Source organism: Ambystoma mexicanum, chromosome 4p (genome assembly GCF_040938575.1).
Source record: "Ambystoma mexicanum isolate Mex_15411 chromosome 4p, UKY_AmexF1_1, whole genome shotgun sequence".
NCBI classification, from domain to species: Eukaryota; Metazoa; Chordata; class Amphibia; order Caudata; family Ambystomatidae; genus Ambystoma; species Ambystoma mexicanum.
The window spans coordinates 167,390,331-167,412,901 of record NC_090927.1 but is presented as its reverse complement, the minus strand read 5'-3'; the positions used below and the strand labels follow the sequence as shown (position 1 = coordinate 167,412,901).

General features: G+C 44.4%; 1 protein-coding gene across 1 annotated transcript in view; it reads right to left on the bottom strand.

The window, feature by feature from the left end:
- Positions 1 to 6,405: 6,405 nt before the first annotated feature.
- The window catches only part of SLC35F6 (solute carrier family 35 member F6), a 185,133-nt gene continuing 168,967 nt past the window's right edge, over positions 6,406 to 22,571 (bottom strand). The window contains exons 5-6 of the mRNA XM_069605616.1: positions 16,407 to 16,517; positions 6,406 to 9,578 (exon numbers count right to left, since the gene is read on the bottom strand). Of these exons, the coding sequence (XP_069461717.1) occupies positions 9,100 to 9,578; positions 16,407 to 16,517 (590 nt within the window). The 3' untranslated portion in view covers positions 6,406 to 9,099. The remainder of the gene's footprint in view (positions 9,579 to 16,406; positions 16,518 to 22,571) is intronic.

Sequence of the window (22,571 nt, the reverse complement as noted above, 5' to 3'; positions counted from 1 at the left end):
AACGCCCACGGGCTGCCAGTTTGCAATCGTATCGTGTTCAAAACCCTATCCCTCACGCACAAATGTCTGTTTACCACCGCCCCTAAATACCTGTCCAGAAAATTCACCAAACCACAATCGAACAGACAAACTACAGTGGCCCACCCGAACCCTCTATCCATCCCTAGATAGAAGTTGCAAAAGGCAGGGGGCCATAGCTTCCCAGTGGTGGCAGCAAAACAATGGAACACCCTCCCGCCCTCACTAAGATCGGATCCCTCCTTCTGGTGCTTCCGTGAAAGCCTCAAGACGTGGCTACTCAAGCAAGACCTATCCCAGCGTATGTAACACATTCTGCTGTATATGCATCTTTCTTATGAATGCCACCCTCACCATTGCTTAATTGTAACTGTACTTCATTGTATGTAAAAACCTACTTGTACTCAAGAATCAACTGTGTTAAATTAACCTGCTTCACTGTAACCAGCGCCCAGTTGCCTCCAGGTTCGGTGCGCTCTACAAATGTCAAAATAAATAAATAAGAACAGCAATGTGCCCACCTTCCCAGCACCCATGATAAAAGAGTACATTCCCTGGCTGACACCTCACGCCACTCAGCTCTGCAGCACTACCTACACACTGGAATAGTTGTAGGCCCATTGAAACAAGCAAGGACCACAGCACAGCTGGAAAAGGTAAACGGAACCCAAAAGAGTTGCTCACTTGTTAGCAACTCTCCAACCTTCCTTTTGTCTAAAATATTGAATAGACCATCAACAACACAATTACAGAAATAAAGTATTAGAACTCTTCCATGATAGACTATCCGGAATGCCGACACTTCAAAGCACTGGGACGACCCTAATAGACATGAAATAAACTCTTGATGGCTGGTAACCAAAGAGTAAGGCTTCCGGTTTTATGGTATTTATTTTTCTGCCATTTCCCTCAGTATTTATCCACATTTATTTTTTGTCATATAAACAGGTAATTCGTAACCTGTATTTTTCTGCATTTATTCTAATAAAAAATGCATTTATTAATGCACACATGTAGCCATATAGGAAAGAAATGCTAGCTCCATTTTTTTCCATTACAACAAACGCTTGCTCCTTTGACTACTGCTGCCTCAGGATATATGCTGCCAGCAATTTAAGGAACTTTAATGCTATTTTATACAACTTTTACACTTTCCATGCTGGCAATCTTCAATATGATTGGCCTGCTATGTATGAGCGACATCATAGAGAACCAGACATAAAGGGTACTAGCATAATTGACCTAAAAACATTTGACCTAAAACACTTGATTGCATTTTGTTGATATATATGGGGGTGGGTAAGGGTATAGATTAGGTTGAGGGCAAGTGGGGGTCTAGCGGGGGGTCTCCTCCCACATTTTAGACCAAGAAATGTCAAATAAATTCGATCAAATGTGATTAGGTCAAATGTTTTAGGTCAAATAGACCCAAACCACAGAAAGACCTGTTTTTCAGTTTGTTTGCATTTTTATAAATGAATACAGACAGGAAGCAGATTGATTTCCATATATATTAATGTTTAAAAATCAGTAAAAACGAAAACTGGAAGCCTTACCAAAGAGCCATCTTACCACTCTTCCACCTTGTGGCCGGCTGTGACTCAGTTAACCCGAAAAGTCTTGTTATTAGACTACATCATTGGATAAAACTCAAGCGGAAGACCTGGAACTGGATGGTCCTCAAATGACAGGTCCTTTCATGCAATACTTGGGAAGTTTATGTAAAAGAAATCACGCCCACCTGCTCCCTAGGAGCGGGACTCAAAAAGGGTCATGCCTCTCACCATGTTTGTTGAAAGCATACTTTTGCCTTTTGCCCGCTTGAAGCCATAATTCACACTAACTCTGATAGCGTCCAACTCAGTGCCAATGGCACATCAATAGCTCTGTAAGGTTTTGACAACCCATCAGCCAACAGCAATACATTTCCCAAGAACCATATCTTCAAATGCCAAAATCAAGTGCCAGAAAGGCTCGCGGATATCCTACCCTACCAGCTGCACCAACAGGGATCACTTCACTCCCTGGTTTCCTTTTTTGGTGGTTTTTCAGGCTATCCAACCACAAGATCCAGTGTGGGCCAATTGGCAACATGCCATTATGAAAGCGGAGCAGCAGTACGTGGTGACGGCGGGATATGCCATTGTTGTGGCCAGGAACTGCTTCTATATCCAACATAATGGTATCCAGACTGGTGACTGAAATCCGGTGAGAGTGCACCTCGGAGTGGGTAGAGACTTGCTAGTTATGTAGCTCGCCTTAAAGTTATATATAAATGCCTAGGAGCCTTACATATGGTTGACCATGGGCAGGACAAAAGGCACAGGAGCAATGTACTGTGGCAGACTCCCCTCTTCTCTAGCTCCAACACATCGGCACAATCTAAATTGATTGAGCTGTGGCATTGTGCATTGCAGGGTAATGCTGGCCTAATTTGAGGCATCAGGAATCATGTAGGTGTTTTACAGTGGCATAACTGGCATTTATACTACACCCATAGATCACGGAAATGTGTTGTGAACGCTCCTGCGCATTGTTGGTGAACTGCCATGCATTCTAGTTTATCATGTGTTACCCTTGCACATTGTATGGCTTTTTAACCAACATTTTGCAAAAGGTGGACTGTAAATTGCACCATTTAAATCAATTGTTTTAAAAATGTTCATGGGGAGAACCTCTCTAAATTCTCCTCTGCTGGTTCCAGCTGGCCCTCTGTGCTCATTCGCACTTGCCACTTTGAGGAAAATATGTATGCCCATCCACTAAAACTCACGAGCCGCTACTAGGGAATCCCAATGAGGGTCTTGGATCCGGAAGCGATTAGAGTTATAAAAGACAGAGGGACATGGCACCTGCCTTATCAGCAGATGAGCCCCTCTTCCCTTTTTCAAGAAGGGTCCATTTTTATGAACGATTAAAATGTATAATTATAAAACCTTGGCCAGCTCTAGTACCCGATTGCACGAATGATACCTGGCCAAGCATCAAGCTATAGAAGCATTGTTTGACCCTGAGATTACAGTCCTGCCCTTTTGTGTATAAACATACACGCATGCATGCTCTTTTTACGTCTTGACTCATTGACGCCGGATATACGTGATTATTTCCATTATGAAAAATTTCGAATCCAAATATTACGAATTCTAAATTTTTGCAAAGGAATTAATCACAGACAATACCACCGCCCGCCATCCCCCCTCCCTTCACCTCTCTAACCCTTAAAACACCCATACTTACCTCCAGCACCCAATGTACCTGTACCCCTTTACTGCTATGTGGACCCTGCGATGTGAGTTCCGCCTCCCAATTGAAAGGCGGAAATTCTGCCACAGGTTCCTCTTCTTTTTTTTCTTTTAAAACTCTTTATCCCCAGCTTTCCATTGTATGAAAGCGCAGGAAACCCCCACGAACCCCTGAATACCCATAATGTCGAACAAGAGGTGCGGGGGACAACCCCGCAACCTCCGCTCCCCTTGTTCATCATTACCGGTTTTCCGTTATTTTTTGCACAGCCGAATTCGGCATTTTTGTGCATGCTGTTTTTTTTGTTCAATTTTTCTGCTGATAACATTGTCACCAAGTGGAGTAAAACTTTGGTATGACTAGTGGTAGTGTGAAAATGTGCATCAACACTCATCCGGTGTAGTGATGTGACATTATTAACTCCTTTTTTATGTGCCCAGCATTAAGAATTGCTGAAAGGTGAACATTCTGTAGTTGGTATTCGTTGTCCCAGTTGTCCATATTAGGGTATTTATTGAGCACAGACCTAGCTTCGGAAAGCAACGGAGCACTTTACAGTCATAGGGGAAGAATATTGTTAGGAAGCAGAGACATAAGGGAGTGGGGATCTAACAACAGGGAAGGGAGGGCAATAGTCAGCAATGTGTATACAAGTAACCAGGGAGGAAACAATGGGGATCAGATCACCCAGGCTCATGTATGGTAGGGAGTGGACGCTGTACGCAGCTAGGTGTTAGAGAGGAGCCATTCCTTGAAGAGGAGGGTCTTGAGCTGCTTCCTGAAATGTAGAAGCGAGGGGGTGAGTGGAATGTTGATGTGGTGGAGGTTCCAGAGTTTTGAGGCAGAGACAGAAAAAGCCTGTCGTCTGGAGTTTTCCTTCCTGCACCGGCGGAGTTCAAGTCTGTAAATGTCTTCACTTCTGGTGGATTGTAGGCTTCCAGAGATGCTGAGTTTCTCAGTGAGGTAGCTTGGGGGAGAGATCGTTGGGGTGATGCAGTCGAATTTGCAGAGTGCTTTGATGAGTCGTGGTGTAGAATGCAGAACACACTTCAGAGTAGTTGCTGGAAGGCCTTCCAAAAGGGCATTGACAACATCCAGGTGGGAGAGGACCAAGGCTTGGCCAGCATATCTGAATTTGTTTCCTGAGATGAAAGTTTTGATTTTTCACAGGAGAGAAAGTTGGTACCAAGCCGTTTCTGTCTTCCTTGCTATGCGCTGTCTGAAGGGTAATGGCCCAAAATGTCGCCCTCACAATTACACTGTCCGAAAATGCTGATTTCATTTTTTTTGGACCCCCTTACACCACATATATATGTGTGTGGGGGGTATATGATATAATATTAATATGGGGGTGTGGGTGCGGGGGTCTCCCCCTGCATATATATGTGGTGTAAAGGGGGTTTAAAAAAAAAGAAAAAAGAAAAATCGGCATTTTCGGACATCGTAATTATGACTGTTGCAGTGATCACATAGATCCGTCTGAAGGAGTGGTATCTGTCGATGTTGAACCTAAGGGACTTGGCACAGATGGCCAGCTGGGGTGTGAAGCCCTCAAGGTACATAGCAAGAGAGCAAGGTCTGGATGCGGGTATTCAGTGTTGTTGGTCAGCAGTAGGAATTCAGTCTTGGAGGGGTTGAGCTTCAGGTAAGCACTGGACATCCATGACTGGATCACTGAGACGCAGGCCTTTAGCCTGTTGGTGTCTTTGATGGAGGTTATCCTAAGGTATAGCTGTGTCATCTGCGTATTGGGTGATGTGGATGTTGTATGGAGCAAGGAGGGTTCCAAGTGGTTTCATGTAAAGATTGAAGATCGCAGGAGAGAGGATGGATCCTTGCGGGTCTCCACAGGTGATGAGTAAAGTTGGTGATCTGGAGGATTCTATTTGTACAAACTGGTGGCGGGTTAGTAAGGTATGATTTGAACCAGCTGAGGATGATCTTTCTGACCCCAATGTGCCAATGTAGATTGTCAGTAAGAGTCTGGTGGTCTACTGTGCCAAATTCTGCTAAGAGGTCAAGTAGAACTAGGAGGCAAGGATGGCCATCATAAAGCATTTTAAGGGCATCGTCAATCGACCTTGATGGAAGCCATTTCTGTACTGCCTCTGGGATCTAAAGCCATATTGTTAGGACAGAAGGAGGTTGTTGGCTTTGTTGTGCTGGAGGAGTTGCATGGACACTGCTTTCTAAAGGACCTTACCTAGGAAGGGAAGATGGGTGATGGGGTGGTAGTGCTGAGGTCATCAGGGTTCAGAGTTGGTTTCTTGAGAAGCGGGAGGATTTGTCTGGTCTTGAGGATTGAGGGATAGGTGTTCTGATTTAGGGAGCTGTTGATGATTGTCAGGTAAGGGAGGAGGGCTTCAGTTTGAAGTGTTTTGAGTACAGAGGCCACAGAGGATGTCATCCCCATATGATGTGGCCTTGAGGGGTGTTTGTGAGATGACTAGGAATGATGGCACAGTATTGGTAATCTTCTTGTTTTTGTTTCATGGGTGTGCAGGTTTTGTTTTACGTTCTTTAATTATCGTTACCACTTCTAATGGTATGAGTTTTCCTGGTACAAATAGTTCTGGTGCACCTGAAGCTCTGCTTCACATAGGACAGGTATAATCTGCTGGATTGCAAATGCGTGTCCTATAGGTGTCCAGAAACATTGTTAGTGGAGAGTAATATTTCGAATTCCATGTGGCCATCCACCTGAACTCTATTCTAATTGCATTTCTCCTTACCTTCACCTACCAGCATTCAATGAAGATGAATGTGTGACTCAATCAAGAAAAGTATGTTTTATTTCAAAGTCCTACACCCAATCATTGCCCTCTGCCATTTTTAACAAGGCTTTCTCTTCTGCCAGGATGACTGATTGGCTGCCTACACGCCATCTTGCATATTTGCCTCCCTGGGTGATCCGGTTCTTATTCTTGTCGTTTGATCCTATTTCCATGTCTTCCAATTAATATTGACCAAGCTCCAGGAGGCCTGGGAAGTCCAACGATCACATGTTTACAGTCCCCAGTCCCGGTCACTACTCATCCTCTGGTGTCCCTCTTTTATTGGATTTCCCAGGAATTGTGATGGAAGAAAACTTCTTGCTAAACTTACAGACAGGCAATCACATCAAATCAGCACAGACCACATGAGTTAAGTCACTTTGAGTGTCAAGTTTCCCTTTATTTTTCGTACAGTGCCATTTCCTTAACAGAGATTTCAAGTTTCAATTGTGTGCCGGTTCTTAGGGCTCTATCCACAACGCCTAAGCACAATGCACAAGTGAATGGATTCCCTAAGGTTTCCTGCACATTGTGGGCAAGGTGAGCAGTCCAAGGCTGTACTGCTTGGACCCCATGAATACCTATGTATAAGCCCTGTTCTCTTACTTAGGTATTATTAGGGTACAGCCATCCACATGAAGCCTGCTGAATTCAGAAGGTCCCAGCCTACCATGCTGGGATTTTCATTCTGCGTGATGGGCATTAAAGGGTCCGGCAGGTTGGGTAGGAATACATTTGAGCAGTCTGAGGTAATGCCTAGAAGCATCAAGAACACTCCTTTTGTGCATTGAGCTTGACTCTGCACCTGTTTCACATGGGCACAGGAAAAAGCATGGCCTTTGTTTGAATGTATTGGGGCATTGGTACGACAATAATGCATATATAAGGCCACCCAGCCAACACCATCCAAAGGGGGAACCGTTTAAAATGCACGTGTCCATCAAAGACGTCCCGAAAGAAGAGACGTATTTGAGAATTGGACACTCCCATATTTACACTCTTTCCCATTTGCGCATTTTTAAATGGAAAAATCCCTTTGTAAATCAGACCTTAATGGAACAGCTATTGCGGTTGATGTGATAACTACTCTCACAATTCCATCATGTCTGACATTTCATTACCAAGGGTCTCCCTTGTAACTGTTAGCAGAGGAAACAAAGGTTTCAACCTTTCTAGAAAATCCCTTTTCTCTTTCTACGGCATGATAAGAGGTGCAAAGTACTCTGCTTGCCGTGCCCTCTGATTGAGAGCCAAAAGGCACGTGTTAGACAATGTTGATAGATAAAGTGATTATGGTTTGGGTGCACGTCAGCAATGATCATTGTTAGTGGTATGTGTAAATGAAGGCAACAATTACTGGCTCTTTCTAAGAGAAAAACCTGTACCACGTTCCTCATCTGTAGAGTTCAGTAGGGTACTTTGGGGACCTATATGGACATGTTTTTGCGCCCTCTGAAGGCCAAGAAAACCAGTGTCAGACGCGCCGAAGGATACAGCGTATAATTCTCTTGGGATGTCTGTGCTTTGGGAACTGAGCATGTGCAAAGCCACCATTATCCTGGTACCCAGCTGCAATCCTGTGGAGAGCCAGACCCCAATAGAATCATTAATGTCACAGCCATTTTGCTTCACATCTAAATCTAGGCTGTTCAAATCAGTATATATGCTTCAACATTAAAACATTTGAATGTTAGGCTGATTCCTGTGAAAAATGAAACGTGCACCAAGCCCCAGTGTGCATCATATACTTAGTGAACCAAGCATGCAACCCTTTCATCACAGACGTATTCGTCAAATGCAAAGGTCTGTGGTTATTTCTTACGTTCCCAAGATCCTCTGGGGCTATTTAGCCTTCCTCAAGAGCTAGATAGGAAGGCTCCAGACTGTTCATCTTGGAATGATAACCTTCAATCAGAAAAAGACATCTATCGTTCTTGCAGGTTTCGATAATGCGCCTTGCTCAGTAAGACAAGTTTAACATTCTTTTTCTGACCTACTGGAAGTGATTGTTAGCAATAAACATTGTACACTCTAAGGATAGAATCAGTTTACAATATTATCACAATTAATCAAAGTCCTTTCTTTTACTACTGGCTTTTGCAAATAGCAGGGCCACCTCTCCCCAAAGTATCTATTTTTTTCCTCTTGTCACACAGCTGTCAGCAACGACTGGAGTGTCTCTAGTAAGTGCACATGTGACTAAGCGACTTTCGCCTGCCTGGAAAAAGACTGAGACACAGAGTGACACAGTGAGAGGCAGAGCGAGAAAGAGAGTGTGAGTGAGGGAGTGTATGAGAGCTGTTCTTACATCACCAGGTTTGTTTTTGCTGAGTTTTTTGCAGAATATCATTTGCCGAAATTCTTTTTTAAAAAGTTTTAATTCTTTTATTTGGGGAGGTTCCTCTCCAAACCCCTCCTTCCCTATTATCTAGTCCCTATTCCCCACCCCCACCTTACCCCTTATCTCCCCTTACCCAACCCCCCATATATTTCATTGAGTTTTTTTGGCAGAAAATCCTCAGCGAAAAAATGTATGAAATAAAGCCTGGTGATGGAACAACGTCGTTCCCATGAGAACCGTGGCACTAACTACATGGAAGCCGCAGGCTATCACCACCACCTAAAGAATTTTGCAGGGGGCTCTGGCAGCGATCTAGCGAGAGCTACAGAGGTATTGGCATGATTGACCTAAAAACATGTTACCTAAAACATTTGATCAAATGTTTTGTACCTTTTTTAGGTCAAAATAAATTAAATATATATATATGTGGGTGGGTAAGGGTATAGATTAGGTTGAGGGGAAGTCGGGGAAGGAGGCTGTGGGGGTCTCCCCGCGCATTTTAGACCGAAGAAAAGGTCAAATAAATTCAATCAAATGTGATTAGGTCAAATATTTTAGGTCAAAGAGACCCAAGCCAGTACAGAGTGCTAGTTCAGCGTATGATACGCCAGATATCATGTGAACAGTTTTGTGTCCAAGCAGAACAGAAAGCGTTCTCCTTCTAATCAGTCATTTTGTGCACTTTAGAAAAAAAGTCCTTAAAAAATGTAAAAAAAGAGCAAACTATCTGTTCATAGCATCTTTCTCTTCATCAGTCCCTTCGTTGATGGGGGTCCCATTCAACAGCCTCTCTCTTTCAGCACTGTCGCCCGACTCGCGCCGGCAGATAAACTGCTTGTGGAGGCCGTTGTAAAGGGCCGCCCCCACCAGGAGGATGATGAAGCCCAGGATCTGCAGTCCGTGGAACGTCTCCCAGCGTAGCGCGAGGCTGACCGCCCAGATCACGACTGTGCGTAGGCTGTCGAGCACCATCCGCGTGGTGGCGCTGATCTCCTTGGTGACGCTGATGCCGGCGAAGTTGAAGAAGGCGATGCTGCTGATGTTGCCCAGCAGGGCCAGGATGATGAGCGGTTGGTGGCCCATTTGGCAGAAGGCATCCAGCGAATCCTCAAGGACAGGGCGGTCGCCCTTGCTGAAGCCTGGCGCTGGAATGTAGTACATGGGAATGAGCAGAAGGGTCAGGATCACGAACCCAAAGAACCCTGCAAGGCACAAAGGAAAGGAAAAGGGTGTAAGATGGTCCTCAATAGCTACAGTGAAAAGGAAAGAATGCTCAAAACATCAAATCATGAAAATGCAGAAGAAATGGGAACATTTCATTTTTAAATAAACAGCTGATGGCTGAATCAAATGGGAAACGGAATTTGGAAGCCAGGATGAACATTGCCAAGTAGGCAATAGTTGAGGGAAAGCCGTGCAAGGGTCAACAGAGGTTACTCCCACCACCCTTCGGAAAAGGCGAACACAATCAGGGATGGAGTTTGGTCAACCATTTTGTTTTTAAAAAACAATCTAAGACAGTATTTTTTGGGACCACTCGATGATGTATTTTTAATTCTATTCTAGTAAACAGTATTTTTTGTTTTAGATTCCACTTTTCTCATAGAAGATGTTCACTGTTTGATATTTTTCGCCTTCACGATTTTCCCATAAGACCCAGGCGCCTTGTTGTACAGCAATGACAAGCCGTAGGGGTATGAGGTAATATTGCCCCCATACATATAGTCGCTGGGAAACGGCATAGGCAACATTTTTGCGGGGACATTATCACATGGAACTGCCGTAGGTCCTTGTCTCTACAAGGCATACTTATCTTACGGCTGAAGTCTTTATCCTAGCTAATGCAGCTGTGTCACTGTCATTCTCTGAAGCGGATTCAGCCCTTCTGCTTAGGATAAAAAGGAGCTAACTACTGGATGCATAGAGGCATTTCTGCTTATGTATTACAATGTTGTCTCCCCCCATCACCCCCCATGGCCTTTAGAATGCTTGGACAAAAAGATGATGTTTGGCGGTCCCTGTGACCAGGGAACAGGGGTCACTGATGGGCCTCCCACTCCATTTTAGGACATGCACATCTGCCATCAGAGCAAAATGAGAGCTCTTTTTAGGGTGCCCGTGCGAGAAAGGGTTTGGTGCCGTGTTAGTCCAGTTTTAAAATCGTAAAAGTCAAAAAAGGCATTCCGCATTAAAAAAGTCACCATTTGTCGTGGGCAAGAAAGACATTCTCAATGATGCTCACTCACCTCTGACCCTCACGTTTGACTCTGTTGGTATAAATTAAGAAAATGTGCTGATGAACTTGCCAAGGCAAACATCACACTCACTAAGTGCTCTAGGTCCCTAAATCATTTTATCTCAAATTATGGGAAGTGTGCCTTTTCCGACCTATCGAAATATAATGCGGCAAAATTCACCCTGGCACCTAATATGGGGAAAATGCCCCAACCTTTTCAGAAAAGATATCTACGTGGTACCCAAGCCCATCTTCCAGTTTCACATTTGAGACAACAACCTGAATGTTTTCTTTGCTGCACGGATCCAGTTTAATTTTTTACCTGGCTTGGGTGTTCCAACACAAGATGTCGAAACCTTCCTTAGCTACGCATACGCCGTCATCAGCTGGATGCCCTCTGAATTCAAGGCTTGCATAGAAGGATCCCAATCTTATCTGATCCCCTTCAAACTGCCTGGGGATGATCCCCCGCTGCGATCAGCTCCTGTTGGTCCTAAGTATCCTGGGGGATTGCATTGATTATATTGATTCTACCACCTGAATCTTCCCCCTTTAACCCTACATTTGGAAGGCTTCTTCCTGTGTTCGCCAGTAGATGCCCGCACCATGAGTACAATGTGTTCCTCTTCATCAAAATCTTCCTGGATAATTGTGTTTACACGATTGTTTGTAAACATATGTCATACCAGCGCAAAGTGTCTAGAGTGCTTGAAAGCCTTTTCCAGGGCCTGTCAATACTCGATTGTGGCTATGTTTCCCTTGCTACCACACTGGAGGAATCCTGCTGGATCAAGGTTACTCGGTGCACCATGTCTAAAGTCACCCACACTGCCTTTGCTTGGAGCTCTGCACTGTATCCTGTCACACACTTTGCAGTGCAGGGACCCCAGCTGTCCTTGTTTATCCAGTGTTTTCATGCTATTCGCCGACACTTCCATAGTTTTGGCAATGTGGATCTTTTGGTCCAGAGTTGGACTTCTGCAACTCAATGGTTTCTCTTGAATTGTCTTGTTGTGACCTTGATCCCTGATGCATTGATCAGTCTAACCCTCAAATTCATAATTAGCCTGGCACAGGTATATAATTGCCACATTACCCTTTAACAGACTCCTCAGGACCTTGATGCCAGGTGCAAAACTGCTGCCTCGCCAACATTATATCAGTCTGTCCTGCAAAATGCCTTTCCGGCCTTCCCAAAGCCCCCTAGTACACATCCAATGCTTCTCCATGTGCACCCTCTGCTTTAGGCAAACGAGGGACACTGTCTGAACCTCCAAAGATTTACTCAGCAGCACGGCTCTCTTTTCAGGTTTGTACGCCTCACCGTTCATGGATGCCAGATATGTATCAAAGTTCCTTTTCCAAAATGTCCACTTAAGGAGCGGATTGCCAGGAGAACCCGTCGGTCTTGCCCCATGGCCAGTTGTTGGACGCATTAAGTCAAAAGTATTGTTTCTCTCCATGCTGAGCCATTTCTAAAGCCATGGTTATCTCTTTTAATTCTTGTTAATGCTCACACTAATTTGTAGTGTGACTCTGAGGTTCAATTATTGCAGGTCATGTTTCCTTGCACTGAATAATTTTGGAATAGTCCACGGTGGTAGTCACTTGCTTGGGATTAGATAACGTATTTTTACTATTTGGTTTTGTAATAATATTATGTAATGTTATCAATGAATTGTGAAATTGTGGTTCTCCCATAAGGCCATGTAGTCTTTTTGCTTAGAAGTATTGTTCTATGCTATCAACATTTCAGATTGAACCTATTCTTTCAGGTTGAATACATTAAATAGTTCTCTATTTTGATTGATACGTCTAGACCCTTTTTCCTGCATATTATTCTATTTCCCTCAGGTCTTAGGGGTTTATGGAAAACCTGCCCTTCAGTTTTTTCTCACTTGCCAGGAGAAGCCGGGAACGGTGGTGGGGGATGTGACTGATCATATTGACTGATCATAAGCAGCCATGACAAACTGCACTGTGGATTTTATTTTCTTTCCCATGTGATGCCACAGCTCCATCAGTGTGGCCAATGCTAAGTGTTTACCCATCCTCTGGTGCTGCCTTGCCAGCCGCTGTTAGCTACCTCAGCACTGCATCACCACCAGAGGAGACGGTGTGTCCGTGCTACGTTAATTGTAAACATGAAAGATGGCGCCGGCACACAGCCCCAGATCTCTTCTCCATACCCTTACTCTCTGTAACATCAGAAAACTATCATCAGCCCCTGGCTCCACAGGCCCTTCCTGCGTAGTCACCCTGTCGTTCACGGCGCAAGCACCATTCACGTGCCAAAGCAAACACGTTCCACCCAGCGGCCATCCTCGCACACACCAGGTCAGGCCCTCCAACTGGCACTCACAGAACTCTCACCAGCAAACACCCATTAACATTCTCTTGATCTCTTGAGCTGTCAATCATTCCAAGCACCAACATTCTCTCAGCATACATGGATGGTCAACAGGACAGGACATTTACACCTAACCCTGGCTCATGACAGGGCATGAAATCTATAGATCATTTATTAAGGCCCACAACAGGTTGATAACATCCAGGCAGAAACATAACCCTCAACTGTCAATTCATCATACCTTCCCCAACATTCTATGACCTCGCGAGAATCCATGGCACGTGGCACAAGGTGATCCTGCTCAGCATGCCATGCAAACCTCACGCCGGGGACTCAATGCCTCCATACTGGGTGGCTTGTCACCCTCTGACAACATTGCAAGTCCAGTAGGCAGAGCAAAATGTTTGTCCACATTATATTTAAGAGCAACATACCCTCCAAATGTACTGCATCCTGATTCATGTGTTGGAACTCATGATAGGTGACACTATTTCAGGAGACTACTGTTGGATCTGGCCTCACATGCAAGGGGGGTTGTTTTGCGGGACACATTATTATTTTTGGGGGAAACTATTGGAACACAAAACATGCTTTTAGACAGTTTTATGTATTTTACGAAATAGGGGGTGCGTGCAAAAGAAGCGCGTTTTCCGTAACGCCTCTATAGGATACATTGGGCATGTGATTTCAGCTTCTGGGGTAAAGCCGAGGAATGTTATAGTGAAGTCCACAAGGGACACACCCGCTCCACAGAGCAGGGAACAGTTATTACCCTTTCTGAGTTTGGGAGGGTACTATCAAAAATTCGTAACTGGATTGACTGAACCCTTACATAAGTTGGGGAGGAAATCGATGACGTAGGAATCGATTGCTCACAGGCGGGTGAGGTTTGCGTTGCATTAAGGATGTTATCAGGACTGTGACAATTTTGCAAGTGTTCCGAGAGAGTGAGCAATGCGTAGGGACTATGGATGCGGAGGTAGGGGGGGGGAGTTGCTTAAAGGGCAGCAGGTAAAGAAGCTACTGTAGCTTTTGCTTCCTGTACTCAACGCTTGGCCCAGCGTCATTATTTGGTGATAGAGTCAGAATCTTTGGCAGGTGTATGGGTCATTATTTGGTGATAGAGTGAGAATCTTTGGCAGGTGTATGGGACATTATTTGGTGATAGAGTGAGAATCTTTGGCATGTGTATGGGTCATTATTTGGTGATAGAGTGAGAATCTTTGGCAGGTGTATGGTCATTATTTGGTGATACTTTGGAGAATCTTTGGCAGGTGTATGGGTGGGACATCTCTTCAAGTCATATTCATGGGACACTGCATTCACGATACATACCGATCACAAAGGTCGGTTGAAGGTGCTACAAGTCGAAAGAGAGTACAATACCTTGGGCAGACTGGCTTGGCTAGCTTCAAAGTTGTCTAGATTTATGTATAAACTAGAATACAGGGGCAGAGAAGGCAATGTCTAATTGTTTGTCCCAGTTACTGGTTCCCCTACGTGAAACTGACTTTTGCATCGTTTGCGAGGAGGAGATGGCAGCATTTGTGGGAAATGTATGTTGAGTCATATCGAAAAAGGCACGGACGAGGGCATTGATTGACGATGTGGTACTGGTGTATGTTTGGAAAGGGTGGTCCAAGGAAAAGTGTGTGTGAATAGAGGTGTCACCATGCATCAAGGCGCTGGACGAATTCTCCATTGAGGCAGGAGTGGTAAGGTGCGATCAAAGATTTGTGCCACAAACCTTTGAATATTGCCCATGAATGGCTCTATGGGGCTACGGTGGCAAAAATAAATATGAGAGATCATTATTGGTGGCGTCAACAGACAGAGAGGTGGACTTCTTAGTTAAAGGATATGTGGTGTGTACCACGGCTGACAGAAGCTGGACAACAAGATGTGTTCCGTTGCAGATCGTTGATTGGTTTAGGAGACCATGCTGTAAAATTGCTATAGATTTCATGGGGTCAATGTATTTGCTGTCTTGGCATGAGTTTAATGTGGTTGGAGGTGGAATTCATGTCTAGTCCTGCCACAGTGTGCTGCTATAAGGTACTTGTGTGATCTATTCAGTCATGAATGCATGCCGGAAATACTTATGACAGACAATAGTGTCCAGTTTACAGAGAGATAAGACACTGTTTTATAAAAACAGGGAGACATGCTATATTAAATTACCCTGAGTAAGGGTTGCATGCCATGCTGAGCAAGAGCCCCTTGTGCAATGCACCATGGAATTCTCAGTTACATCATAGAATGTTGGGCAATGCACGAAGCATTGACAGTTGTGAGTTACATTTCCGCCTACCGATTATCTACTTGTCGTGGGCCTTATTAAATGATACTTATGACAGACAATAGTGTCCAGTTTACAGAGAGATAAGACACTGTTTTATAAAAACAGGGAGACATGCTATATTAAATTACCCTGAGTAAGGGTTGCATGCCATGCTGAGCAAGAGCCCCTTGTGCAATGCACCATGGAATTCTCAGTTACATCATAGAATGTTGGGCAATGCACGAAGCATTGACAGTTGTGAGTTACATTTCCGCCTACCGATTATCTACTTGTCGTGGGCCTTATTAAATGATCTACTGACAGAGTTTGCCCCCTCATCATTCTGGCAGACAGAACTTTGGATCCTTGCCAACTCAGATATACTGGCTGTTACAAAGAATCCATTGAGTCAAAAAGGCGGAACCTTCAGCAATTAACTCCCACCCTTGCTTGGGAGTACAGACTTGATATTGATCGTGCCAATCACTTTCCCTTTCCTTTGACTGGGCGGGGCATGCCAATGAGAGAGTCCAGGGAGGATGTCAGAAAGTCAGGAGACAAATGACTTTCAAATGCATATGCTTATATGGGTTTTTGGAGAGGTACACTAGAAGGATACCCAGTATTTTTGGTCGATTTATTGGTGTCCCATGGCTCTCTCCTCACTCCTTGCTTTGCTTGCCTACGGGAATACCTCAAGGGGGGAGCGGGATACAGCAGCCTGCCATGTGCAACAGCGTACATAGGTAGGCATCAACAAAGAATATTTTCCTCCTCGGGTGCTGAGTGACATCATAGACAACTTGAGCTTTACTCCTTGGACAATGTTCTCAATCAGAATCTCGTTGTGAAAAATATCTCCAACGTCGACAATGACCAATCTCCAATTTCATATGTAGCGTATTTTGAAATGTGAGCATGCACTGAAAATATATTTCATAAAATGTTCTTGGAAATGATCTTGGTGACATTATTAGCTTATTTATTTTACTTGGGTGGTCTATTTCATTTTCTTTGTCCCCTTTAGGTTTAACACATGTTCAGAGGGTGTTTGCTTTTGGTGCTCTTTTTCTTTTAGGTAACTCTTGTTGATTCAGAGAAAATATGCCATGGAAAATGGTAGCTGGGTCGGGCCAGCTGAACATTGAGCACCAACTACCTACCCTCCGTGCCGACTGCTCGCAGAGGGTGCACATCATGCTTGTAGACAAACTTCTCTTCCAGCACCATCTGGATGGCCACAATCACCTGGGCCATAATGATGAGGAGGTCACCTGAATGAAGAAGCAGAGGCCAATTAAACATTAGTCAATCTTTCCTAAGACCGCCAACATCTGTTTATAGTCTTGATCATTGTAAGAGTATGTTCTTGTGATAGTCAGCAGCACATACCAACAATCTATTTAGCTCGCTCAAAGACACCCTAAAATATTGGCCAGCTCCATTGGAACATTTTGTTACGATTATCAAATCAACCAGCGTCTATTGTTGTATACGTTTTACCATGATTGCCCCTGTATGATGTATGTAAGGATATTCCTTCACAGCCCTCTATTTCGTTGGTCAAAGTATGATATGATATGATAGTTTATTTATAAAGCGCCTATACACAATGTGTTTCAAAGCGCTTCAAGGCAAGGGAGGGAACAAGGGAAAATACAATGTCAATCTTACAGGACATGAACAATAAGAATGTGAAATTAACTATCGTAGTCGTCCTGGCAAAATTTCAGATAGTGCAAGAGCTAAGATACAGATAAGGAAGGGAGGGGGAGAGGGGAATGAAATGCAGACAGACAGGCGACTACCGTACTAGGCCTGATGACATTTCAAGTAGAGTTGGAGATTAACAAAAGGTGAGGGAGAGGGGTGCAGAAAGGGAGGGGAGGAACACAACAAGTGACTTACATACTAGACCTGACGACATTTCAGATTGTGCTGGAGTGGGCAGGGGGTAGAAAACAAGTAGGGAAGGGGTAGGAGACAAACAAGGGTGCTATCATACTACGTCCAGGGACAAGTCTGATAGAGTAAGTGCATAGAAGAAAGTAAAGCAAGGAGATAGGAAAAGGGAGAAAGGGAGAGGAGGAGAGAACAGAGAGTGAGCAATGAAAAAGTGGAGAAGCTAGAGGGGAGACTGACTATGTTGCGAGAGAACAGCAAATACAAGCCAGGTTTCAAGATGAAGATGTGAACAGCATGATTCAGGGCCACCATGAGTACAAGATGCAAAGGAAATCCAGCATGAGAGTTGAGAAAGGGTGACGCACCGTGAATCAATGAAGTCCATAAAAGTCAAATCCAAGCATTGTCAAAGGGCATTGATGGTGAAACCAGAATGTATCAAGACAGACTCCTGCAGAGGTAGGATGCATGAGGCGAGGAGATAATTGGACGGGGGGAGGGGATGCATGGAATCAGCAGGTACGTGGGGGAGGGGATGGGAGTGGGTTGAGAGCTGCAGAGGGTGCCAGGTAGCGGCTGGGGGTTCGGGATCCCCCAACAAGGAAGGGGAGAGGGCTGCACACAAATGTTTGCACTCCCGAGATTGCAATCCGCTTTGCTACCTTTTGCGCGCAGCCTTCGGACATATAACCAAATAAGGACACCGCTTCCTTCTTTAGTCTTCGTGTCTCAAGCCATTTGGTTCTTTGTCCATACCTATTTGTATGGGATTATTTCCTCGCGCAATCATCCTTTCCTCGTCCCTCTAATGTGGACATGATGCAGTTCATGACGTAGCTATCTCCTCTGTGTTCCAAATCATAGTCTATGGCACTGTTTCATGGGTCTGTGGGTCAATCATGCTGGTAACCAGTTTCCCATGACCACTCTAGCTTTTGTCAATATGGCATTAGGACTCGCACTGTCATAATACGTGCACTTTGAAAGGCTTTATGGTGACAAGACATCACTAAGAGGTTCGGTACCTCATCCCCTCGAACCAAAGCAGATACAGAAAATAATCTAGTTTCAACATAAATCGGACCCCAAAACGTGCTTCAGGAAACATGAATCACGCCCACTAGCATCAGTATGGAATTTGTAGACATAATTTCAGTTTCCATTGCTCTAATTTTCTGTTCCCATCTGTTGGCAATCATTGTATTAGCTTTACTTAAGGGCTTTTTAAAGTAATCTTCTTGTGCACCATGATGTCAATATTGTTCAAAGACTGATAATAGCGTATCATAGGCCCAGGCCTAATGAAATATATTTTGAGTAATTGAAAAGAAGCCTGGTAACCACACATATTTTCAAGAACAACAGTCAACTTGGATGTTATTATTAACTGGGGCTTCATCCAGGACCTCTGGCACTGCAGAAGAGTCCATGATTATCTTGTGCAGTCCTGTGGAATGGGCTGCAGTGATGCCTCGAGAGCCCTTCCTTGCTGCAGCCTTCTGCCCCCTTCAGTCAACCTACTCAACCACCATTTCCAGTTTCTATATAAGTAAGACTGTACCTAGATTGATCGCCTGCTTCTCGCCACCTCTCTGTATTCAACATATCCTATCTACCCCTGTAGAGTCCTTTCAGCAAACCTGATTCTCAGACCACGTTGTGGTCAACAGTACACTGCTCAATGAGCATTGTGCAGCTAACTATGCCACTGAAATGCATCACCCGACTCATGAGCTTCTATTTGGGGGTCTACAAGTGTGTTCCTCGAGACCAACAGACACAGTAGGTTTTTAGGATATGCACAGATGATGAAAATGCTCATATCTTCTGCATTGTAAGGTATTTTATGTCAATTTCCTGAAAACATCGAGTTAATTTAGTCCTTCAAGATTGGGCTTGGAGACCCTTCTTCTAGAATAGCGGTATCTCCAGATGTTTAGGACTACAACTCCCATCAGATCTAGCCATCATTGACAATGCTGGGGGATCATGGCAGTTGCAGCCCTAAACATATGGTGAGCCGTAGGTTGAACACCCTTGTTGTAGAAATACTGCCTCATCACGAGTCTAGCGGTAACCCTTAAATGCGGCGGTAATGCTATTAGATCACACAGATCACTGTTAGCTGGGGGCAAATCCGTTGGTATTTTGCCAATTTACTGTGCTATTACCGGAGGCGGCAATACCACTGAGAGTTCCCCATTGGGCCCAATGGGGAATGGGGAATTCCTGAATGGGCCCAATGGGGAATGGGAACTTACCGTTTCGCCAAACCCGTGATCCAGCGGTAATAGCGTCAGGTGGGTTTGGCGGTAATGATAATTACCGCCAGGGTTACCGCCCAACTTGTGATGAGGCCCATACTCTACTAAAACCTCTCTCAAAGAAACCAGTAACCCAAGAATCATATACATGGTTGCGTTCAATTTTATTTGTAGTCTTTAAAAAAAATCATTAAGGTAGTGTAGGTGATATGGCCTCTATTATATACATGGAACCCCCTTTCTGAAAGCTTGCACAAGCAAAGCAAGCCATTCACCATTCTTGGTTTCATCATCTACCAATGCCCTACCGCCTGCTTGCCTTTCAACAGTACCTTCTCCTACAACGTCATACAACTCCTCGTCTACTTATAAAATGTGGTCATTATTGGGAACTTAAATAACTGGGCTGACCAATCCGATGTGCCCATAGCCAAAATTCATTCCAAACATGAAAGCCTTATGCTATTCAGTCTCATTTAACCCCTTAACAGGTCACACCTTCTTCTTGCATAAGGGAGCAATAAGTCAAAATACAGGTAATTAAATGCCTATTATGTTAATTCACACATGTCAAGTTCCCACCCACCCTCCCTCACCAGTGACTTAAAAAGGTCTCTACTAACTCTGATCACAATTGGTCCACCCTTTAGAATCTTTTACTTCAGTGCTAGGCTATGTTGCCCCTCTAAAACAGAGCAGGTTAATTAATCAGAAATGTATTGGCAAATGATTTGCCTCTGAAATGTTCCAATCAGAGTCACCTTTTATCTCTGGAAAGAGTCTTGACGGCAACCTTACTAAGATGTCACGCCTCTGCCATTTGAGAGGTCGCATAGCTCACGTCTGGAATGCTAAAATAGCCTACTTCACTGCAAGCATCTGCAACACCACCACCAGAACATAGAGTTCTCCACATGCTAGCTGAACTTTCAACTCCGGCCCCCTTTCCTGTTACTGCTCGTTAGAGCAACCCCCTATGAATAGCCATCCATCTTCTTCTTCATCAAAGGCTCATACATCCGCCACAAGATGGGCCTCCCTAAATCTGCTCTTACAGCTCCTTTGCACAAGACTCTTTCCTGCCCCCTCAGGCACTCAAGATTCTCTCCTTTAACCTCATCTCAGAATCTGCGTTCTTCAATCCCCTATTCATTCCCAAGAAGCCCAGCTCTCCTGGTCTGCAGCCAACCCTCCATTATGAAAAGGGTGCATTAAGTAGCCTACAAGCCTATCCTACCTCCCTTCTTCCTCTGTTTGAGTTTTATTGTTGCTTCATCTAAGAGCCTTAGCACTTTCAGTATACGCTAGCGGCTCTCCTTTGTGTCCCTCTTGCTGGACTGCTTAGGTGTGGATGCCCACCTCTCTCCTTGACCCATGGCTGATGACAGACCTCTACTCCTCAAATGATGTACGTATGGCTTTCTGCTAGCACATTCATTTATACATTGCAATGAAGATCTTCAAATTTGAAGCATTGACCTTATGCCACCAGAAGGTTGGTTCCCTTACTATATCATGAACATATTTATCATAGTGTCTTTTATAAACACTCATCATCTTAGGACAGCTAGTCAATAGATGTTTCTCTGTCTCCACAGTATCTTTGTCCTTACACAGCTGACAGTAGCATTCAGTCATAGGTATCTTGCTTACTGTACCTGTGTTTACATTTATGCAACCTCCACTCTCTAGCTCCTTATTGACTACAGTACACTATACACTTGCAATTACCCAGATTACTACCCACATTGAATGGTGTTAGTAATCCATTTTCAGTCACTACCTCATTCTTGATCAATATTTTCTGTTGTACTGCTTTTCTGACACCTTGATGTGCCCTTGGATGCTGTCGCTTTCATCTCTCCCAGCCACATTCCACATTGCTGAACACCACATTCTCTTCTTGATTCTATACAATGGGCCTCATGCTGAGTTGGGCAGTAGGGGGTTAACGGCACCGGCTAATGGTACCAATAAGGATACTGGTGCCGTTAACCCCCTACCGCCACATTCTGAGGTCCCTTAGCGGGTCCCACCAGGAAAGGCTGGTCTGACCACCCGTTCTTAGCAGGACCCGTTAAGGGACCTTGGAGCTAATAACGGGCCCGAAATTTGCGGGCCTGTTATTAGCTCCTTCCCCATTCCCATTGAGCCCTATGGGGCTCAAATGGGAATGGGGAATGGTTTTCTGAATGGGGACTTACCGGGTTCTCCAAGGTTGGAATGAGCCGGTAAGTCCCCGTTTAGAGACACCGGACCCGGACCCGGGGCTAATAGCACCATGGCTGTCTCCAAACTCGGAATGGACCACAATGATGATATCCTGGATTCTGCACTCATCAGGATCACCGCCTTCCTATTAATCAGATCCCACTGTATAGCTCGTCCCCAACTTCCATTCCAATCCACTATCAAACAATTGTGTACAGGCGCCTTATAAATTACTTATCGTATCATATCATATGCCTATCCTGTGCTTTTCCAGTAGGCTCTTATCTCGAACCAATTCTTTTAAATATCTAGCATTGCTCCTTGCACTTTCCTATTAACTCCTCCCTTTCCAGCCATATGCCGATGACACAGAGTACTGGTTCCAGCAAACTGCACAAATGCATGTTAGCCATTAATCAGTGAATGTGAGAGATGTGTCTCCAACTAAATAGTGATGAAACTGAGGTTCGAATCATTAATGACGTCAATCATCAATGGCCTCTGCCAACACTCCTCTCTTTTCCCATCTGTCGAAAGCTTAGGCACCAGATTTTATCTTTGCTTCTCGAGTATCTCACAGATTATGTATTCTTCTTCATACTCTTTCTCATCTGGGTTTTCAAAGCTTTCTGCTTGAGTGCTTCTGTTCCTATCTTATTAACCGCACCTATTCAGTTTACTATTATGGCCAGTGATCCTCCATTTCTCCCCTGTAGTACTGTGTGCCATAAAGCTCGGTCCTGGGCCCTCTCCTTTTCTCTTTATACACTATTCCTCTTTCCACTGTTATATCTTCTGTTGGGCTCTCATCACTTCACCCAGATCTTTCTTCCTTTGCCTTATCTCACTGAAACTATTCATTTGACTGTCTCTGCCTGCCTCTCGGCATCGAATCCTGGATGCTCAATCACTTTCTGCACCTAATCCTTCGATAACAGAAGGTCTTTT